Below are 22,507 nucleotides of genomic sequence, written 5' to 3'. Positions count from 1 at the left end.
GGGCATATTGGGTAATTTAAATGTTCCCGTTTTAATGCCTTTGTGTTTGACTTGGGGATATTCTGACTTAACTTATTTACCGAAATACGTAAATTGTCTTAAATAGTTTTTATTTTATTTTAATATAAGCGGCAATAAGAGAGGGGAAATTGAATTTAGGACGTTGGGTACAGGGATAAATGTTCTTAACTACTTAAATTACAAAACCTTTATTAGCTTCTTTTTGTTTAGTTTATATATATACAAATGATATTTTACTTTAATCTAATATAAATTATGGAAAGAGGGTTTCAACTCAGGTGTAGAGTGAGAAACACATTCACTCTAGGCAACTTGTCTAAGTCTATGTATGCTCTTTTTGTTTAGTTTTAATTTTGTGTGAGTTGAGTTTTTTTCAATGAATATTTTATATCAGTTTTAATTTCTCGAAAGAGGGAGTTGTTTAGTACTTCTTAGAAATAAAATTAAACACTTTAAAGTTTGGAAATTAGGGGTTCAAGGCAACAACGATAGTTTTGAGTGTCCATAAAATAACCCTTGGGCTATTTCTTCAAGGCAATGATTGGTCTGCAACAGAATGGCCCATTGACACAATTTAATTTTTATTTCCTGAAAATCACTGCATGAAGCCCAGAGAGAAGCACAAGACCAAACAACCTAGGCCCGTTGAGCCTTTAGTCACTGCTCCATTAAATTTCTGATTGCAAATTGAGGCTAATTAAAGCACATAATTATAAGTGATTGGCGATGCAGATGCTTGAGTGGTGGCGCGTGAAATGTTTTTGACAGATGCCTCTAATGCAATAAATCAAGGCAATGCCACCATTTCCTTGGCGAACTCCCAAGAAACTTTTGTTAGACCAGAACTTATTTAAGTTGGTAAGAACAATTTACAGATTGAGTTGCTGACATAAATCACATATATGTCCTACCAACATACACACTAAAGGAGAGAAAACATAAACATAAAAGATGTTCTTGCTTTTTCCACCCAAAGCAAAAGAAAACAAAAACAAAAACAAAAGATGTTCTGGTTTTGATCCTGTCCAAAATGTACTCATCTTTTTCGGAATCTTACATGGACTCTGTCTTTGCTCGAGTTCTGGGAAGTCCTTCCTCATTGATAGCCCCACGAGTATAGTCCAAGTTCATCCATGAAACTGAAGTTTGAGGCTCAATATCTGGTGCTTCATCAATGATCCAATCATCCATTGGATCAATTTCCTCGGCCATAATGCCAGTCTTCACGCCTGAGCAAAACTGCTGCAGGTGCAAATTATAGTGAACAAATGCGAGATCTTTCAGCCGTTGTTGCTCGATAGGATTCCTTCCATTTGTAACCAGCTTCTCAGCTAGAGTCCTTTTGAGCCCATATTTTGAAGCGCCATCACAGTTTTGGCTCAGAATTCGAATGGCAAACCGCTGCAGTTCAGGACATTGATGTCCATAACAAGACCACCATATAGCTGCAGTCAATTTAACATAAAAACTTAGTTTCAAATCTTGGTTTTTGACTGACCTCAAAACTACTGGCTTAATGCCTAATTGTAACAGAATAAGAAAACATACAACAGAACTTCCCTTAATCATTTGTTTATATTGATATCGTCTTTTACCTGGAGGAATGTTTCTTCCTCGATTTCTGTCTCTCCCCTCTTGAAAACTCCCTTTAGCAAGTCTATACTTACCGAATTGACGCGATATTAAGACTTGTGTTTGATAATGCTGCACCATTTGTACAAGAGAGTACAGAAGGGCAAATGCAACCTCAGGATCACCATTGAAATCCTTTGAATAGAAGAGACTTGGATTAAGATAATAAGCAGCCCCATGGAGAGGACTATGGAGATGATTGTCCCAAATCTCATCAATAACTATCCAGAAAGGCATGTACTTGGATTTTTCGTTTTTAAATTCTTCTTGAATGGTCTCCTTCACTTGATCCATGGTTTCATATATGTACCCCACAAGTGGCTTGTCAGCCTTAAAGATCAGATCAAGAATGCGGACGAGTGGCATAGCTGCTTTCAAGACCATCCAAGCTCCAGTCCAGAAAGAGTGATCCTCCACCAAATCTGCAACCTTCTTGCCCTCTGCTCTTGAGGCCCAGGGTGACATGTTCCACTCAGATGAGGAGAACATGTCTTTCAGATTCTGCTTTTCTGATAAAATATTCTTTAAAGTCATAACCGGCATTGCTGACCTTATCTTGGAGGGCTGAATTAGGTCCCTACCAAGGGTATGTTTCTTCAAAAGCTTCAAAACTGTTGCATGTCCATGAATGAACTTTGTAATAACCTTGGCCTTATCTAATATCCTTCTAACAGAGCCCATCATCCCAATCTTCTCGAATATCAGCTCAATGCAGTGAGATGCACTCACTCCCCAAAATACACCTTTGAACCTATTGTTGAAGTCCTCCTCCACAATACCAGCCCAGCCTGTTGTAGAATCTGCCACTACCTGGACCACATTTTCTACCCCCACATCCTTCATAATTTCCTCCAAAAGTGAATATATGGCATCAATATCGAAGGATGAAATATCATGGGTGCAAAGATAAATTGCGCCTTCAGGGCAATTCACCAAAAAGTTAACAAGCTTTCGTCCCCTTTCATCGATCCAACTGTCCAACAAGATGCTGCACCCAGTGGTGGCCCATGATTTTCTAATCTTTGTCACATATTCTGTAACCTCCCTTACTTCATCCTCAAGTATCCAACCTCTGAGCTCTTCATAGCTGGGGATCTTGAACTCCCCCAGACCCGGACCGAAGGTAGAATGTATCATGTTTTTGAAGCTAGGTGAATTTGCAGCAGCAAATTCTAATCCTGTTTCATATAAGAATCTCCCGATGCACTTCCCGGCTTTCCTTGATGCTGTATCATCTATTGTTTCCTCATTGCCACCTCTTTTTGAGCCTCTACTTCCATTGGAAACAAAGACATTTCCTGTTTCACCATCTTCCAACGAAAATTCCATCTCTTCTTGTTCTTGGCTTCCTTTCTGAGAGCCAGAAGTCTGAGAAGTTTGAGGCTTATTATGCTTAATGCCATTCGAGCTAGGACTGCAATTCGTCCTCCGGGGAAGATCAGGGAAATGCAGCTCCATATGTTCCATGCCAAATGTTTCTCTTTTTCTCTCCATCAACCGGTTTCTCATCAGCTCCCTCACATCAGCAGGAGCACTTGGACATGGCACTACATCCCCCCGGATTCCTCCTACATGGCACTTCAAACGGAATGAACCACTCACCACCTTACCGCAGTAGTTGCACGCCACTCTACCCTTTTTTCCATCAACAACTGTACAATGCTCATAAACGTTGATGGCTTCACTACCGCTACCATCCATTTTTCTTTTCAAATAAAACGCCCCAATTTCACCAAAAGATCTTTATGTCCAATGTGTACATCTAGTGTTTCAGCAAGCTAGGACTGCAAATTCACCTCGAACACTACTAAATCATACAATCAGTAAGTATACATCATAAACACAATGCATGTAACTGATATGAGTTTGTGATCACAAAGCAAATAATTAGACTGACAAAAAAAAAGGGATTCAAACAGAAAAATTATTCCTTTTGCCCACCACTTAGCCACCACAAGAAGAGGAAAGAAAAAAAAAACCCCATCTTTTTCTGGCTCATAAGGAAAAAAAGAACCATCTTTTGGGCCTCATCTGTTATTTATTTTCTCATTCTCTCACAGAGAAGAGAACCAAAACACTAAGAACTGGAACCAAAAATAATTTTGTTATGTAGAATGCCAGTACATGGTATCATGGTAAGCAAAAAGCATCAACAAAAATGGCACTCAACAGTCACACATACATGCGCACACAAACAAATAAATTTTGAAAAAAAAAATAACAAAAACAAAAAGAAGAACAGAGGAAGAGAGCCAAGAGACATTGGTATACATACCTTGACAAAGTGAAGAGTGAAGATGGAGCTACCATGGCTGTGATCAGGAAGAGAGATTAGATTAGAGAGCAAAAGGGTAGAAGAAAGCCAGAGTCTTGATCAGGTGTGGCTTAGTTTGCAGGGGGCAGTTATGAAGAAGAGTCAAGAAGATTAAAAGGTCACTTGGCTGGTGCACAGTCTATGACACGCGCTCTCTGTATCAGTCGCCTCGTCGTCTCTCCTCTCTCTAATGCATTTTTTTGCCCAGTAGTGTTTGTGGTTTCTCAGCTCCACGCGCAGATGTAATGTGCCTGTGACACAACGCTCCACCCAAAATTGAATTGGTTCTTTTTTCGGTCTCAAGAAATTTGAATTGGTTTGAGAGCATTGCTTTGTACAATTTTTTCTTGTGCTTTGAATTTGTAATTAGCAATATGGATTTTTTTTTTCTTCTCAATTAGGAGTTTATCAAGCAAACCAAATTGTAGCCTATTTAGTTTGTCCTCTTCATTAGAGAAAATGAGAAGGATGATAGTCGAATTCTTATCGTAAGTGGTGTGGAGTTAGTGTTTATATTAATTGAACTCTAGAATTTTTCTTACTTCTCTTTTGATTAGTTTTTCCTTCTTTCATTACAATGCATAAAATTTCCATGTATTCTACATTATTTAATTAGATTTTCATTGTTTGATTGATGTTAAGTATCTCAAAGTTAGTGTGCACATTAGATGCATATAATACACGTGAAATTTGGTGTCAGATGATGAAACTCACATATTAGTGTCAAATATACCATTATTATTATGGAAGTTAGACGCATGTAAGACACGTAAATCCAATATATGTTTACTAGTCAGTTAAACACATATATTGTATGCGTTAGGCGCATGTAATACACGCGGAATCTAATGTCAGATAATGAATCTGATGATACTAGATGTGTTATGTTAGTGTGCGATATACCATTGTTAGTGTGTACATTAAGTGCATGCAATACGTGTGGAATGTATCCAGCCAAACAACAATAAATTATGACTTTAGACTTCAGATTTTGATGCTGAGCTCTAACTCTTTTTAATATGATTTTCTTTTTATTAATGTGCACCCTAAATCTTTATTTAACAAAAAGGGAATTGAATTCAGTTTTGGAAACCCTCCTAAATACAAGAAGTGTATTGCCACCAACGTGCCGTCTCCTCAATTTGTTTTTCCAATTCTTCCATCGATTGCACCATGTTGTAAGCTTTCTGCCCAAGCAAATAAAGGGTTACGTGAGCTAGAATGCCCAAAACCCTAGCCGCCACTTAGAAAACCCCTTCACTCCTTGGGAGAGACGTGTTCTTACTTTCATTATAATGTTTAAAATTTCATTGCAATGTACAAAATTTCCATGTATTATACGTTATTTAATTAGATTTTCATTGTTTGATGTTAAGAGCATCCACAATAGGCTCCCTAAACCACCTCCTTAGACAAATTTTAGGAATGAATTGGAAAAATACAACTCCAACCATGCTCCCGATCCACCTCTTAAAATAAGAAAACCTCTAGGAGCTCCTACATCTGTGGAGAGACAAAGAACTCCTAGTGGCTCCCTATAATTTAATTATACTTTGTTTTATGCATAGTTTAAACTTTTAATTAATGCTAACTATTTTTTATAGGTTTTTTTTTATATATAGAGATGGACCAATCATATTGAATTAAAAAAATATTATAGTATTTATGACTCCCTAAACTAAGGAGTATGATTGTAGTTCAAATTTTATAGATAGTTCCTAAAATAACTTTTGTGTGTTTTTAGTTAAATTTTAACTACAAAATAGGGAGTATGATTGTAGATACTCTAAGTATACCAAAGTTAGTGTGCACATTAAATGCATGTAATACGCGTGAAATTCGATATAAAATGATGAATCTCACATATTAGTGTCAAGTATACCACAATTAATTATTATGTAAGGTAGACGCATGTAAGACACGTAAGTCCAATATGTGTTTTGTGTTTAGTAGTCAGTTAAACACATATATTGTATACGTTAGGCGAATGTAATACGCGTGGAATCTAATATCAGATAATGAATCCGATGATACTAGATATGTTATATTAACATGTGATATCATTGTTACTGTGTACGTTAAATGCATGTAATACGCGTGGAATGTATCAAGCCAAACAACAATAAATTATGACTTTCAACTTCGGATTTGATGCTGAGCTCTAACTCTTTTTCACTTATGTGCATCCTAAATCTGCAGTTAACAAAAAGGAACGGGTTAATTGTTTTATTAGTCCCTGAACTTAGACCTGATTTGCATTTGAGTACCTCAATTTCCAAAATGGTACCCGTGGTGCTTTAACTTTAGTTTCATTTGGACAACTAGTCTCACCGTTACTTCTGTCAATTTTTCTGTTAAATGCAGTGGCAAAATGGTATTTGTGTATCAAAATTGATTAAAATATGAATAAAAAATTAAAATTAAACTCTCTCTCTCCCCTTCTATCCCGATTTCTACTCCCCCTAATTTTTTTTTTGTTGGTTTTTTATTTGATTTGATTTTATTGTTATTTTAAAGATATGATTTTTTATTCATTTTTTTGGTTTTAATATAAAAATACCATTTAGCCCCTGCATTTAACAGAAAAAGTTAACAAAATTGACGGCATGACCATTTGTCCTAACGAAAGTGAAGTTAAAGGACCACGGGTACCATTTTGGAAATTGAGGTACTCAAATGCAAATCGAGTCTAAATTTATGGACTAATTAAACATCTAACCCAAAAGGACAGTCCCGATCTCTTGGACCACAGGAGTCCAAGAGATTGTGGTCACCCACCGTTGGATATTAATGCAATGGTTTTAAAAAGTTTCTTAAAAGGAGTAGATATCCAACGGTTTAAAAAAGTTTCTTAAAAGGAGTGTAAGAGTGAGTGAACCGTTGAATTTACATCCAACGGTGAGTGACCACAAATCTCTTGGACCCTTGTAGTCCAAGAGATAGGGATTGCCCAAAAGGAATTGAATTTTCAATTAAATCAGTTTTGGAAACCCTCCTCAATACAAGCCCGCATTTTTAGAAACCCTCAGTTTTTTATGTCAATTTTTGCTATCATAGTGAGGTGAAGAGTCAAATATTCAATAATCAATACCAAGGCTTCGTGGATTGGGAATTTGGGACCCTATTTTTTTTTGGTCAATGGGCTTTCCGATTTGGTTTCAGGTTTCAAACCATTTGGATTCTGCATCGGGTTTTTGTCCTAACGCAACTCTGGTGTGACATTTTAAGAAAGAATTTTAGCTTTAAGATTAAATAATAAAAGAAAAAAAAAATTGTGTTGTATTTTTGTTAGGTGTAATGTAATTGGCTCATAGAAAAAAAAAAATTATAATATATAAAGCAAACAAAGAATTTCAACTTCAAATTTAGATGTTTAATAACGACATTTAGTCTTCACTTTGTTCGAGTCAATAGAGTTTTAAGAAGTGTGAAGGCCGCATCTAACACAAATCCGTGACAATTGACAACCCTTCGGTTTCAATACTTAATTTATTTGCTCTGATGTCAATTTTTGCCATCACTTTGGATTAGAGTGAAGAGTCAAATTATTGAAAACCAAGGCTTCATTGATGTATGTTGATGATTAAAACAGTTTCTTCTAGTTTTCAGACCCTGCTAGCTTCATCTCCAAATCACATTGATAAGCATGGTTTCAAATAAATAATTACCCCATGTTAACATATGGATTCATAAACAAAAAGATGAAGGGCAATTCAGACAAAAGTTCGTGGAAATTTGAACTAGAATTGCTGATTTCCTCTTTAATTAAACTACTATTAGCTGTCAAGAGAGAGATACAAATCAAGCAATCTCAATTCAATTTCTAGTTTTACCTACAAAACCTTGGAAGTTCTATACAAGATACAAACAATGGACTTTGGAGTAGTGCTGGAAAGGTAGAAGTTATTGCTGAGGATTTTCAACTACACCCTCATCTGGTTTCTCTTCAAGACGTTGCTTTTTGGTGCATGCTGGTGGCTCAGAGTCACTGCTATCAGTAGCTTTATGCTTCAATGATAGAGGTGATGATGAGTCAGACTCAGCAGGTTGCGTCGGAGATACACCAGCTGATGATGAAGGTTGTTGTTCAGGCTCTTGGATGGAATTAGTCGTCAGCGATGACAAGGCTTGTGGAGAAAGTAAGGCACTGCCAGCTTTCTGTTGCTCCTCCAAGATCTTCTGCAAGTACTTTGCATGATCTTCTATGCGTAGCTGAAGGGCCCTTTGAACCTATGTATGGATATAGAATAGAACCATAAAAGATTGAAACCAAAAGTTGTTTATGGGCTCAAAATCTGAATTACCATGAAACAGAAAATGCAGCCAAAAGTGAAAAAAAAAGGAAGATACAAAAGCAAACAATCTCACCTCAAGCTGCTCATGCAGTTGCTTCTGAACTTCCATTTGCATGCGCAGAGCCTCGGTGATTTGAATGCTCCTAAGACAAGAAAGATAACAGTTCACAAAACAAAACAATAGCAAACAACATTTATTGAGAAAGATGAAATATATCAAAATAAATATTCACCCTTTTCTTTGTCCGTCACTTTCGCCGCTGCTTGAAGCTGCTTTCTTTTCTTCAGAACTAGAGGCCTTTTTATCTAAAGAGAGAACGGGATAAGTGCAAGTCAACAATTTGTCAGACCATTCAACTACCATAATACTAAAGCACATCTAATCTTCTATCCATCATCTCAAACACGTTGCAAAAAGATGATGGTAAGGATGTTTCTACTTTCATCATCTCTTCCTTACCTTCTCTTTTCTCTGGCACGTACTTGGCAAGTCGGTATTTCTGCAGATGCCATGAAAATAACAATATGTGGTCAAATAGCTAGAAGTAACTACAAGATTTATTCTCAAATCACCAAATAAATTAAAGATGAATACCTGTAAGTGGCTTTTCACATGATAAATGGTTAAGCCCTCAACATTCATGACCTTTAATACACCTTTTGGAGTAGCCTCTACAATTCAAAGTAAACTGATGAGCATTTTATAGAAAAAAATTACTAATGTTGGCATCTTTCCTAATGGTTCACTTGATTAACTGAGAAATTTGTGAATTGATAAATAGACTAACTTATAGAACTAGGACTCTGACTGAAAGGGGACTAAACCCCATTACAGTAGAACAGAAGTTGTTGTATTTACTTTCAGCCCCATCAAGCTTGTTAACAGCCTCTACAAAACACTCATGGAGCTCAGGCGTCCATCGCATTCGTGGTCTATGTGCAGGTGAAGGTCCAGGAGAGGGGTGACTTGAAAGAGCATCAACAGGTGGTGTTGTCAAGCGACAACTCTTACTACATGTCAATCCTATGGCCGGTTTTGGTGAGACTTGAGGAATTTCATATATTTCCTGAACAAACAACATATTCAAACACAAAGTACTAGTAAGTATATGACAAGCAAAATATCCCCAAGAAATTCGAAACTGGCTCAAAAAGAAATCATTTGTAATTGCTTCATTCTTCTAAGGATTGTATTGATATGCAAAGTGAGAGCAAACAAATTATTTTTTGGAAGGCCAAACATTTGGTTCTCACACCACTCTGGATTGTATAACATAATATGTCAAAGCTTACACTTTATGTGGTTGAAAATACAAACCAGTAATATCTTGAATTCTTTTTTTTTAATGCAAATCGCATTTGATCAAAATGTAACTAAAGGTGACTTGTACTTACGTCAAGCCCGGGATTTTCTCCATTGTCCGTGATAGCCATGTCAAGTTGATCTGACAAAAACTGTAACTCTAATTGCTCTGTAAGTGCTAGAGTGTCACTTCCACAACTAATAACATGAAAGCTACCATGAGAGCCATCTCCATGCAAATTAAGAAAGTCTTTCATGAGATCCTCTGATTGTTCGTCATCATATTGATTGCTCATATCGTCACTTAAGAGAAATGGCGATTTCGAAGCAACAGCAGAAATGGACTGGCTGTATGTTGGAGGATGTGGAAGAAATGGCAAATTTCCAAGCTGCCGAGAGGTTTCAGAGGTCGATGAAGATGACTGATACAAACTGGTACAGAAAACAGAAGACCGCGAAAATGTGTTCTGGGAATGTTGAACACTAGATCCTCGAATCTTTGTAGGAGAACCAAGAGATTCTGCCCGTATGAAAGGTGACAGGCGTGCAGATGAGCATTCACTGGCCACTAAACTCCTGCCTTCTGATTCACTACCCAAAAAATCATGCATCTGGGATTTGGGAGTACAATATGATTGTTTCACTCCTTTGGTAGTCTCACTTTGAGGTACAGAGATTATATCATGGTGACTCATGATTGTAGATGGAAGCCCAACCTTCATCAATCTATCAAGTAGATGGTGCAATATACCACAATTTGGTAGCGGACTTCTACAGGTTGAAATCTATATATCTAGATTGAGATAGAATGAATTAGAAATCAAAGCTTCAAATGAGTGAAATCCATATATGGTTGCATAACAATGAAGACCAGGCAAGCAAAGTTTGAGTTTCATTTAAGTTCAAATTCCACCCAAGGAATCAGCAGAACCAAGAAGCTACATTTCTACTACAAAAGTTTTCTTCAACACAACCTACAGGCTAATATTTCCCACACCATATGCTTATGTCACTAATAACATAGACCCCGAACCAATAATTCGGTTACATTTAAATGGAGGGAGAAATTAGACCACCAACTTAGAGGCCAAAGGAACTAACTCAAATCTAACCCACCAGTAAGTTGTATAAGGACACACATTGAGCATGGTCTTCTCAGGTGAAAGACCATCTTCTAAGGTAGAAGATCTGCAGAAAAGACCACCAAAACAGGTGATCAGCATTGTGGCATCTAATAGCAATTTGAAAAAAATATATATAACCAAATAGAATCAATCCAGTCACTGATTGACATGCTAACCAAGAAAAAGCAGAAAACCATTCATGAATACTTCACAATCATCTGATAGGTAATGTACATAGCATAGAGTAGATGACTAACTGTAAATTGATCACCACAAAATTGAGTCAAAATTATCCTAAAAGGCTACTTAGAGACTCCCATTTACATTGTTCTACAACTCAATAGTTTTTTAAAAGAATATTCCCCCATTTATACTCACAATTTAAAATTTTCAAACTATTTGTGCCACATGATTCTTAAGGGAACAAACTTTCAAGCAAAAGAAGTTTTAATTCTTTTTTCCTTCTTGGGTCGTCAAGATTTTCTGCCTTTTCCTAATGAGAAGAAGCATTCCGCCGTAACTTGAACCCTTCTACTGTTCAATCCTTATATGCAGGATTTAATCACAAATTTTGGGTGCAATACCAAAAGACATTACCAATAAACCAGCTCACTTTATACAACAAACATTAGATTTTAACAGTTCACACTTATACCTTTATCAAAAGGAGACATACAAACAAAATTTAATTGCTACAAAAACCACATTGACCATAAACACAAAAGTTTTGCATTCCTTAGTCAAAAAAAGGTTTGCAACTTTATTTCTTCAATAAATAAATAAAACAATGTATATGGTATAGGGTTCAACAATTACTCAGAATTTCTCCAACCTTCACCTAAGAGTCAAAGAACGTTTAAACAGCACATGGAACCCTTTAGTCACTTGAACAAGGTTAAAAAACAGTCAAACAGGACAAAGCCCCTTTTACCCAAACCAATAGGATGATTCACACAGCAATCATATCTTTCCAAAATGGGCAAGTCTTCAATCTATTACTAATTTTGAAAATCACCTTCAAGTTTAATTTGTGTATCACTGAGTTGCTGATGATTAGTACTGGTTTCTCATTTATTTTTAATTGAGATTCCATCAAAAAATTAAATGTTTTAAGAAAACTTGTTCAAATTCAAAGAAAGAAGAACACTAGAGCATGGCAACAGCTGCTAGCAATTGAAAATCTTCCTTCATTTTATAAATAATTGGACAAAAAACCATCTGATTCACCACAGAAAAGGAAAAAAAAAATCACTGATTTGGGAAAAAGATACCAAATTGATAAAAGTGTGGTGGCAAAAACTGATAAAAATCTAACTTGATAATAAAACATATATAGAGATATACATATACAGGAAAGAGAAAAAAGATGAAATCTTAGCTTAATCGAGGGAAAGACAGAGAGAAGACAGAGAGAGAGATGAGATTTAGAAAAATACTGACCTGAGAGAGATCTTGTACTTTGAAAGAATTCTGAGACAGAGCAAATGAAATGCTGACTCACAGAGAGACAGGTATAAACAAATGTCTCACAAAGCAAACCCAAACGTAAATAACAGAACGTTGTAGTAAAACAATGTTATATGAACTAAAATCTGATAAAATCTTGGCTCATGGGCAATTGGGTATGCAAAGTTATCTCTATAAAATGCAAAGCTTGAAGCTTTTGTAGTTGGCTTCTTTGCTCTTCGCTCTTTGGCTGCGCGCAAATGATTGAGTTTTGAGCATGTGAAGACAAGATGATGAAGAAGATGGTGTCTTGCTTCACGTGCTCTTGTGGTAGAGGTAAGTGCACGCGCCAATGGGAGGTGCCAAGGTGGGTAGAGCCTCTTCAATTGTCGGATGTGTCAAGTGGCGGTTTGTCCCGCTAGCAATTTTGATGTCGTCACCTTTGATTTATTCCGTTTTTGTAATTATTACAGAAAGCACTAATAATCTTTAATTAGAGTACCATAATCATTTCTATGACGTAACTACTTTTTTTACTTTGACAAATTTCTATGCGCATACAATCCTACTTTCCTATCTTATGGGCGCATGCGGACCCTACTTATCCATGTCGATGAATGTGAATTCCGTATTACATCTTATGAGACTATGAATTGACGACTATCAATTATTGATGAATGCGAATTTCATATTACAAATTAATCCTAACATTACTTACCCATTGTATAATGACAATTTTTGGCATTGGTTTCTCAAAATATGTAATGCAAGGATAAGGAATGGATTGAATAAATAATAATTTACATGTGATGATTTTAACATCTCTACTATTGGTGTATGAAAAATTAATTCTTATAATTTATAACGATCAAGCATTTTTTTTTATAAACCATTCAGTGCTTATTTATTACATTTGGTCAAATCACTAATATCAAAGACTTCATCCACCTGGCCAGTTACTCCAAAAGGCATATACTTTTTTATTTTGGGGTAAACAAAAGGCATATACCTTTTTTTTTGGTGAGAAAGGGGGGAAAACCCCAAACAAAACAAAGTAAGCAGCAGCAGGAATCATGCGGGGTGTAGTGATCCCAAGGATATCATCAAGAATGATATTTTCCAGCCAGCTTGGGGCCTCATCAAGTAGACATCCACCTAGCGCTAAGTTATAACCCCCAATTTGCAATAGCATCTGCAGCATATAACTCCTAAAGGCATTTACTTTGACTATACAGAAATTGACTATTTCTTGATTGTGTCTGTTGGATAAGGAATACACCTTTACAAGCAAGTGAAGATTTTGGTTTGCTTGTATATCTTTATAAATTCATATACAATACTCTTTGTATAATATCTTATATCGTTCTTAAAGACATGACGTATTGAGAAAATCATCATTTGGAGCTCAGATTTTATGTTTCTCCCGTGTTGATTTTAAATTTTAAATATCCCAAAATTTGATACTTAAAACATTAGATCAAAGCTCTAAATTTGAGTATCCAAAGCTAGCCATAGCCAGCTTACAAGAAAAAAAAAATGTCACAATAGATCCTCTCAGCTAAGACGGCAAATGTTAAAATAATGTGATTAAGAACTTGAAAAACAGCAACTATGATTTAATTAAAGACAAGGCAAGTGGGCCTCTTAGGCATCTCAGATATGATTTGTAAAAAGAAAAAAAAAAACCTCAAGCAACTTGGTGAATGAATTTTCTTGGTTCTTCAGCCCCCATCCATGGTCTCTACCATTTCAACCACTCTCCTCCCCCCATCCACTAGGGTTTCACCCTCACAATTTGCAGCTGTCAATTAAAGGGTTATTTTTATGCATTGTTTTTATACTTGACGTATGGTATAGGAATTTTGAGATAAAAGTATAGCTAGGCAGGCTAATAGATACCAAAATGATCACAACTTTGTGTTTCCATTTCCAAAATTGTTACTATAACTCCAATAATAATTTATTCCTAGCCTTAGCTACAACTTACTTAAATAATACAAATACGTAAAATAGACTCAACATGTTCTTTTTGTGAGTATCTAGTTGCTAGTTTCTAATTAGTCATCTCCTAATATTTTTTGTGTTAAAATTGTACTTTAGAATCATTTAGAATCATTATGAGTCTAATACGGAAGAGTCTTCTCGATTACACCCTCCACCACTTCAACAATTAATGCCCCAAATCGCCAGTCTAAACCAAGTGCCAATATTTGGTCCCTCTCTTTATCTAACACACAATTTTGCTTTTAAATAAAGAGAGAGGCAAAGCATAATCCTATTTTATTATGACGTTATTTAATAGAGGCGACACTCATATGTGTTTTGGTGAATCTTGAATTTATTAAAGAGGTAGCACATAATGTGGTATAGTAGTATGATCTCCTTAGCATATCCGTCATTTTATAAAATGACAACGTTGTATGATACTAGACTACGACCTATATTAACAACACATGAACAATTTATACAACGTAACCGTACTCCAGCATGCAAATCATATCGCAAACAGAGACAATTTTATGTGACTATCATGGTAATTGATGTTATATACAGACCGACTTTCTGCAAAACTAGTGTTTTAGTCTACACCATTTATAGCATTCAAATCATTAACCCATCACTTGCTTGAAGTTAACAGTCAACCTAACAACCAATAAAAACCCCCAAAATAAACAAGTTGGTTCATTCAGATTCCACTTAGGCAACAAAGTACATCATTTGACAGAATGCATGAATAGACTTTACATTTTGGATGTTGCAATTATTTTATTTTCTTTTCTTTTCTTTCCAACGTCACTGGTAGTCCCCACTGTGTGCGGTACTGAGTGGTACAGATTGTCAAACATGATCAAACAACTTGGTTATCACACATAAACCAATTATCAATTAAACTTTAGACTATTTTGCCAATATTAAAGAACGGATGGTATTTTTCTTCACTTTATTATCAAACATCTGAAATTTGAATCTCTTTTCGTTTGATACGACAAGTGCATGAATGATGCAAGAAGCGAGAGTAGCCCTTGATACGCATGAAATTACTCAATGTTCTTTAGATATTCTAGTTGATCATGACTTGCATGGGGCAAGCTGTCCCACAAAATGTCTCAAAGAAGCTGAGGTAGGGTAGGCAATGGAGTCTGACGTGTGTGCTTCATCTTGTTTCCAAATAAAAAATTCATGAATCCGTTACTGTATGTGATGATGCGTTCAAAAAGAAAATCAGTAATACTTCGAGTTTTTCTTATGTCTTTCACTCCCCTAGCATTATTAGCATTAGACTGATGCCATGCCATGGATATAACAAGATTGGTGAGAGATATAACAAGATTTTTTAATAGTGAAGGAACAAAAGGTTAAAGGGTATGAGGACATTCGTTTAGGCAACAGGGACAAGCTTAGAATAGTGTTGCCTCAAGGAGGTTGGAAATGGCCATTGGACCAGCAAAGTCATTGTCTCCTAACTTTTGCTCTGGATGTATGGTCACTTGTGATGATGGGTCACAATCTAAAACTTTCTGGTACTGGTATGTATGCTTCCTGAGCCTACATTTAGGCAAACCAAATGTGCTTGGGCCCAGATGGGTCCAAAATTATTTACTGATTTAAGAAGCAAATGATTCTTTTTTATGGACAGCAACAATCCCTACCAAGACAGATTCCTACCTAACATATCAAATGCCCTTCTTCATTGATTTGTGCTTTCAGATTTGAGCGTTGGATGAAAGGAAGAAGAAGCCTGGGAAGTGTAACAGAAATTCACAGCAAGATAGTGAGTGAGTTGTGATTTCTATCAGCTCAGAAGAGTTCAAAACCCAAGTAAACAATAATATTGTAGGCAAATTTAGGGCTCGTTTGAGACTACTTCTCTAGGAAGTATTTCTACTCATAAGCATTTCTAACAAAAACGCTTTTATTATAAAAATCTTGAATTTTCTTAAAAAATTAAAGTGCTTCGTGGAAAAGTATTTGGGAGTGCTTCCTAAAGAAGCGCTTAGCAGGAAGCACATAGTAGGTGCTTCTCCAGGAAGTGCTTCTATGACCTAGAAGCGCTTCTATGACCTAGAAGCGCTTCTAAACTTTTCTACCAAACGCTGTGAAAAACGTTTTTTATAACATTCCACATCGACCAACGAAGAGGGGGTGATGTGCCTTATATGTACATGTCTGCCTCCATCTAGCATGAGACATTTTGGGAGCTCACTGGCTTCGGAGTCATAGGAACTCCGAAGTTAAGCGAGTTGGGGCTAGAGTAATCCCAGGATGGGTGACCCACTGGGAAGTTGCTCGTGAGCTCCCAAAAACAAAATCTTGAGGGTAGAGAAGGGGGCCCCGAAGCGGACAATATCGTGCTACGATGGAGCCAATCCGGGATGTGACAATTTGGTATCAGAGCCACTCTGCCGTGTGGTGCGAATGTGCCGACGAGGACGTCGGGCCCCTAAGGGGGGTGGATTGTAACATCTCACATCGACCAACAAATAGGGGGTGATGTGCCTTATGTGTACATGCCCGCCTCCATCTAGCACGAGGCCTTTTAGGAGCTCACTGGCTTCGGAGTCATGGGAACTCCGAAGTTAAGTGAGTTGGGGCTAGAGCAATCTCAGGATGGGTGACCCACTGGGAAGTTGCTCTTGAGCTCCTAGAAACAAAACCGTGAGGGCATATAAGGGGGCCCGAAGCGGACAATATCGTGCTACGGCGGAGCCAATTCAGGATGTGACACTTTTAGTTATCAAAAAGAGTTTTTTGCCCTTCCAGAAGCACTCCCAAACAGGCATAAGTTACACAAATTTTAGTTATCATAGTATATAAAATTTCGAAATTTATTTTGGTGTTTCTAGCATCCCACCAAGTTAGGGGATCACTACTTATATATACTAGTGGCATAATGTAGGGACCATTCATCAAAAGATTCAAATTGAAAGGCACTTGACGTTTTATGATATCCATGATCTTATTACACATATGGAACTACTAATTGGAGCTTCCTTTTACAATAAACAAATTCAACAATGCCATGAGTAAACTTTGGTTTCAATCTTCCACCAATGTAGTTGACGATCCAAATGTTCATCTTTAACTTTAAACATGAGATTTACATGTCAAGGATATTTCAGCATATGAGATTTCTTGAGTGTTTAAGATCCATAATTTTTTTAAAATAATTAAATTTATATGTAAATTTTATTAACACAATAAATTAATATTTTAAAACTTGAATAAGGCAATTTACACTAAAAATGTAAATCTAAATGGACCTTAAAAATAAAATGAAGGTACAGATTTTTAGATCTAGCAAAATATATTATTAAAAATGCGTAACGTATGAAGTCATGCGAAAGACAAACGGTCATAAGAATGTGGTACAAAAGTCAAAAGAGAGATAAAGAGAGAGTTGGGTTAGAAGGAAGCGGGAAGCCGAAGAAGTCGTCAAACCCCACAACACCAGAAAATCAAACTATCATTGATGAATGAAAGATTCATTCTTTAGTCATTTTTCATGTTAATTTTGTGTTTTGTTAATTACCCAAATCGTTTCTCTCTCAGAATCTCAGACAAAAATTTAAAACTTGAGGAAATCTTGAATTTTAGCTCATTCAGAGCAGAAAGTCACTTCCTCAAGATTCTGACTTTCATTACTTTCTCATTTCCCAATTCCCAATTCCCAATCCCAGCGACAATCGGGGGAAGATCTTTCTTTCTAAAATTGCAGGTTAGTTTTTCATATCAGCTGTTTTTTCATTTGCTTTTATTTAATCTTGTTCCATAACTTTGGGATTATTTGGATCCTTTATGTATACAGTATTTGGTGAATGGGCATCCATTTATTGACTTTACAGTTCCTTCTCAATACCCATCTTGCAAAGTAATCAAATTTTTTTTTTTCAAAGAAAGAAAGAAAATCAGAAGGTAAGGGATAATCTACAGAGGAAAGGAAAGTTAGAGTTGAGCTTCAGAAATTTGTTTAAGATGCATTTATGTAATAATTCCTCATTTTTGGGATTCACAAACTTCAAAGTGTTGGAAAGAATAGAGTTTATGTGTTCCCAAATATTGGGTTGGTAAGTACTAAGTAGTAATTTAGGTCAAAACCTTGTGCAATAGGAACATTGGAGTGTCTTACTTTGTGCAGTAATGTTAGCACATTGTCTTTGTGTCCTGCTTCAACATCACCAGCATGCCCCATGTTTCTGTCTGGTCAGCTTAGTATATTTAGTTCTGTTCACCATTTCTTTCTCTATGTAAATATTGTCCACATTGTCTCAATATATGGCCTATGAATAAGTGACTTAGAAGATGTGAACTTTTTGGTAGTCTTCATGGGAAACTATCCTTTCTGATATCATTGTATGGTACTAAGAATTCTGTGTAATTCTACTTAGGTAAAATAGTCTTGTCGTCTCAGACTTGTAGATGGGAGATGAAAGCCCGGAATACACTGTCGATGAGGCTCTTGTGGCCATGGGGTTTGGAAAGTTTCAAATTCTTGTGCTTGCTTATGCTGGCATGGGTTGGGTCTCAGAAGCAATGGAGATGATGCTACTCTCGTTTGTTGGACCAGCCGTTCAGTCTGCTTGGGGTCTTTCTTCCCAACAAGAAAGTTTCATAACCAGCGTGGTTTTTGCTGGAATGCTAGTTGGAGCGTACACATGGGGCATAGTATCTGATAAACACGGACGTAGGTGGGCCATTTTTTGTTTTCTTATTTTTCTTCTCTTTGGTTAATTCAAACAGTCTGAACCTTTATGGGATCCTGTCTATTATGTTGGGGCCAAAAAGGTGGCTACTAATATCATGTGTTTATCATTTTATTTGATTTAGTTCAGGCTCTTCTCTTAATGTCAAAATGCCTTAGATGATTCTATAGACATGTTTCAATTGACTACATAAAGTCATTATGCAACATGGTTCGAAACTGTAACTTCAATAGCTGCGTGGTTGCTCATTATCAGACAACTTTTGATTATAAGAAAGACAAAATTTGTATTCATCACATAGTGATTGAATATTTTTCTTTTTAATTTTTAATTTTTGTTTGGATTTTGGTCTCAGACTTTGGTATGATCTTTTGATTATGGTTATTTTCCCTAAATCTTCTATCTACTGAAAAAGAAAATGCTAATTTTCAGGCATGTGATATCCAGTTGAGCTATATTACTTGAACCAGAACTTTAAATGACAGGGTTTTATTCTGCTAGTACTGATCACTCCTGCTTGGATTTGTTATTTGTAGCATCTGCTTGCCATTTCTGATGTTCTAGTTTTTCTGTCCATGCACCTGCACATTGTAGTAACTGTAGTTTTCCTTTTCTATTCTTAATTGGATACATATTTGATTCTTTATTCCTTTTATAGGGTTCACTGTGATCTTGAATGCACCCATTTTTCTGACTTAATGACTCTATTGGTTCTTTTTTTTGTCGGTACACTTCTATTCTTTCAGGAAAGGTTTTCTCATTACAGCCACAATTACTTTTGGAGCTGGATTTCTGAGTGCTCTTTCGCCTAATTATACATCCTTGATCCTTCTTCGTTGTTTGGTCGGTGTTGGTTTGGGCGGTGGCCCTGTACTCTCATCCTGGTTTCTGGAGTTCATTCCTGCTCCTAACAGAGGCACCTGGATGGTTGTTTTTTCAGCTTTTTGGACTCTTGGAACAATTCTCGAGGCTTCACTTGCATGGGTATGCTTTTGAGTACTTTATTTTATTCGTTTGAGTTTAAACCAACTTTTCTAGATTTGATTTCCCGGAATTGTGTTTTTCTTATGTTTTGATCTTTCGATACTGGAATTAAAGGAACTTTGGCATCAATACTGTTACTAACTAGGCTTTAACAATTGTGTCAAGTAAATAATGAACATAACAAACGTTAGTAGTAACTTCTATTGTCATTCCATAAATAGTGGATAATAAGCCAGTTGAACATTGGGTTAGCATCTTTCCTTTTCTTTTCTTTGGGTGAATAGCTATTGTAAATATATCTAATTGCATAACAAGTTGACAAACAGATAGCTTTCCTTATTCAGCTTACATGTTCAGCTGCATGTAATTTTAATTTTCCCTTGTTTTGGGGTTGTAATGCCAATATATGTAATAAGAATTTAAGATTGGTGCCTTCATATATTTATGTTGTGTTCTTTGCAGTTTGTCATGCCAACACTGGGCTGGAGGTGGCTACTTGGACTGTCTTCACTCCCTTCGTCGCTTCTCCTTGTATTCTATTGGGTAGCACCTGAATCACCGAGGTATTTATGCTTAAAAGGGAGAACAACTGAGGCAATCAATATTTTGGAGAGGGTAGCAAGACTGAATGGAACAAAACTCCCTTCTGGAAACCTTGTCTCTGATTTAAAAATCGAGTTATCTGAAAAGAGTACTCTATCAGAAGATGCACGTTTGATCTCACCAACAGAAAATGAAGATACATCACCTAAGGAGATGGATTCTTCTGATATTGGGGGCATCTCTTCACTGTCAATGCTTCTTTCCCCAAAATTAGTCAGATCTACCTTGCTCTTATGGGTAGTATTCTTTGGGAATGCTTTTTCATATTATGGCCTGGTGCTTCTGACCACTGAGTTGAGCAATGGACATAGTAAATGTACGCCGGATAAATTACAGTCAGACAAATTGCTGGATACTGGCTATAGAGATGTTTTCATCGCTAGTTTTGCAGGTAAATTTATCTTCAGTGTTTGTAATTATTTATTTATGGAAAGTGTTATCCTATTGCTAGAAAATGGTTGAATGACATTTAACTTTGTTTGGAATGAAGAGTTACCTGGGCTCTTCATATCTGCTGCCATGGTCGATAGACTGGGTCGTAAGCTTTCAATGTCAGCCATGTTCTTCTTGTGTTGCATTTTTCTACTCCCCTTGGTAATTCAACAGTCTCAGGGCTTGACCACTAGCCTTCTTTTTGGAGCTCGCATATGCATCACAGCGACCTTCACAATAGTCTATATATATGCCCCAGAGGTAAATTGTGAATGCATTTATCATTTTAAAAGCCAGTGGACATGAAAGTGTTTTTTAAGTGTGCAAATCCATGCTTTTCTTCAATGCATGATTGTCTGAGATTTTTAGTTTTTTGGGTTTCTTTATTATACAATTTTTTATTTGAAGTTAGGCATCTTTAACTATCAGAAGCGTTTTCAAACTGAATGAGTTTTCTTTCTTCCTTTTTATTATTATTTATAAATAGTACTAAAGCTGGTGCTTAACTAGTTGTAGTTCTGGAATTAGAGCCTGCCAACTAAACTCTCAATCCAACATGGGGATAAATAAATTTCTAGGTTTAGAAATACCCTTACATGAGATTTATGTTCAAAAGGCATGGCACTGAAGCCAAGTTCAAACATCACACAAATATGTCAGGTCTGTCTTACTTTGGAAATTCCATGATGGCATCTTAGAAATTGCATAAAATGACTCTAAAATGATTATATGGCTTTGATTGACATGAAAACACATCAAATGTGGAAGATATCTAGAGCTCGTTTTCCCATTTTTAATTGAATGTTAACTAGTTTAACTAAAATTTTCAGTTATTTATTCTTTTATGGTGGAGACATTATGGGAGTGCTTACTTCTAAGGGAACAGTACTGTGAATCTAAACCACCTGTGTCCTAATTTTCATATGTTGGTATGTGTCGTGTGTGTCACTGTCAACTTCTTGCCCATAACCTCTAATTTCTCCACCACATTTAAATAATCTACGTAACTGTAGTGGTAAAACAAAATGCACTCACTGCTTAGAATATGGAAAAAAAAACTTGGTTAATCTAAGAAAAAGATTGTGAAAAACCTTGCTTGTAGATTCACATTCTCGGTCTTCTGTTCGTATGGATTTCTGTGCTTATCCATGAAAATCATTTTGAACGAGTACCAAGTACTTAATATCTATATCTTTTGTTTGAACTGTAGATATACCCAACTTCAGTCCGAACAACCGGCGTCGGAGTTGCAAGTGCAATGGGAAGAATTGGTGGAATGATATGTCCTCTTGTGGCAGTAGGTTTGGTACATGGATGCCATCAGACAGCATCCATTCTGCTCTTTGAGATTGTAATTTTTCTTTCGGGGGTATGCGTATTGCTCTTCCCATTTGAAACCAAGGGCTGTGAATTGAGCGATACTGTATCATCTAACTCAAAGAATCAAAGCCAGTAACATTTGTATGAATATCCCACATACAGTAGAGGGGGCTTTGCCCCCAGTCCTTACACACTGTCCATTTGATAAACATGAAGGACAAAAAGAATTAGGCAGGGCTTCACTTGTTCATTATACCAAATGCAGCTTGTGAAAATTAAGCAGCTCAAGTAGTGTTTTATTATTTCCTTAGAACAAACTCCGTTCCTGAAGA

The 22,507-nt window shown here is 36.4% G+C and overlaps 3 protein-coding genes across 8 annotated transcripts; 1 reads left to right on the top strand and 2 right to left on the bottom strand.

Moving 5' to 3' along the window:
- Positions 1-867: 867 nt before the first annotated feature.
- Positions 868-4,219, bottom strand: LOC110761631 (uncharacterized). 3 transcript variants are annotated; one of them, XM_021964163.2, is made up of 3 exons: positions 3,929-4,219; positions 1,689-3,457; positions 868-1,466 (listed from the first exon to the last, which is right to left on the bottom strand). In XM_021964163.2, the coding sequence occupies exons 2-3, from the start codon at positions 3,352-3,354 to the stop codon at positions 1,075-1,077; spliced, it is 2,058 nt and encodes a 685-aa protein (XP_021819855.2). In that variant the 5' UTR covers positions 3,355-3,457; positions 3,929-4,219; the 3' UTR covers positions 868-1,074. The 3 variants fall into 3 exon arrangements, with proteins under 3 accessions (XP_021819855.2, XP_021819854.2, XP_021819853.2); XM_021964162.2 differs by having other exon boundaries at positions 1,617-3,460; positions 3,929-4,212; XM_021964161.2 differs by having other exon boundaries at positions 1,617-3,457; positions 3,929-4,212.
- A 3,395-nt stretch (positions 4,220-7,614) lies between these two features.
- Positions 7,615-12,398, bottom strand: LOC110761712 (myb-like HTH transcriptional regulator family protein). Of its 3 annotated transcripts, XM_021964262.2 has the most exons (9): positions 12,130-12,398; positions 10,682-10,753; positions 9,658-10,358; positions 9,122-9,329; positions 8,858-8,934; positions 8,723-8,762; positions 8,496-8,568; positions 8,336-8,405; positions 7,615-8,197 (listed from the first exon to the last, which is right to left on the bottom strand). In XM_021964262.2, exons 3-9 carry the CDS (start codon positions 10,285-10,287, stop codon positions 7,871-7,873), a joined length of 1,425 nt encoding a protein of 474 aa, XP_021819954.2. In that variant the 5' UTR covers positions 10,288-10,358; positions 10,682-10,753; positions 12,130-12,398; the 3' UTR covers positions 7,615-7,870. The 3 variants fall into 3 exon arrangements, with proteins under 3 accessions (XP_021819954.2, XP_021819956.2, XP_088106484.1); XM_021964264.2 differs by having other exon boundaries at positions 9,658-10,753; XM_088250358.1 differs by lacking the exon at positions 12,130-12,398 and having other exon boundaries at positions 9,658-10,833.
- Positions 12,399-17,484: 5,086 nt separating this feature from the next.
- Positions 17,485-22,476, top strand: NIAP (Major facilitator superfamily protein). Of its 2 annotated transcripts, none has more exons than XM_021964269.2 (6): positions 17,485-17,851; positions 18,545-18,821; positions 19,583-19,820; positions 20,283-20,814; positions 20,914-21,116; positions 22,066-22,476. In XM_021964269.2, the coding sequence occupies exons 2-6, from the start codon at positions 18,553-18,555 to the stop codon at positions 22,309-22,311; spliced, it is 1,488 nt and encodes a 495-aa protein (XP_021819961.1). In that variant the 5' UTR covers positions 17,485-17,851; positions 18,545-18,552; the 3' UTR covers positions 22,312-22,476. The 2 variants fall into 2 exon arrangements, with proteins under 2 accessions (XP_021819961.1, XP_021819960.1); XM_021964268.2 differs by having other exon boundaries at positions 18,522-18,821.
- Positions 22,477-22,507: the final 31 nt, after the last annotated feature.

This window comes from Prunus avium, chromosome 3, assembly GCF_965620075.1.
Source record: "Prunus avium chromosome 3, drPruAviu1.hap1.1, whole genome shotgun sequence".
Taxonomy (NCBI): Eukaryota; Viridiplantae; Streptophyta; class Magnoliopsida; order Rosales; family Rosaceae; genus Prunus; species Prunus avium.
Note: the sequence above shows the minus strand (reverse complement) of the source record. Positions and strands in the feature narration are given on the sequence as shown.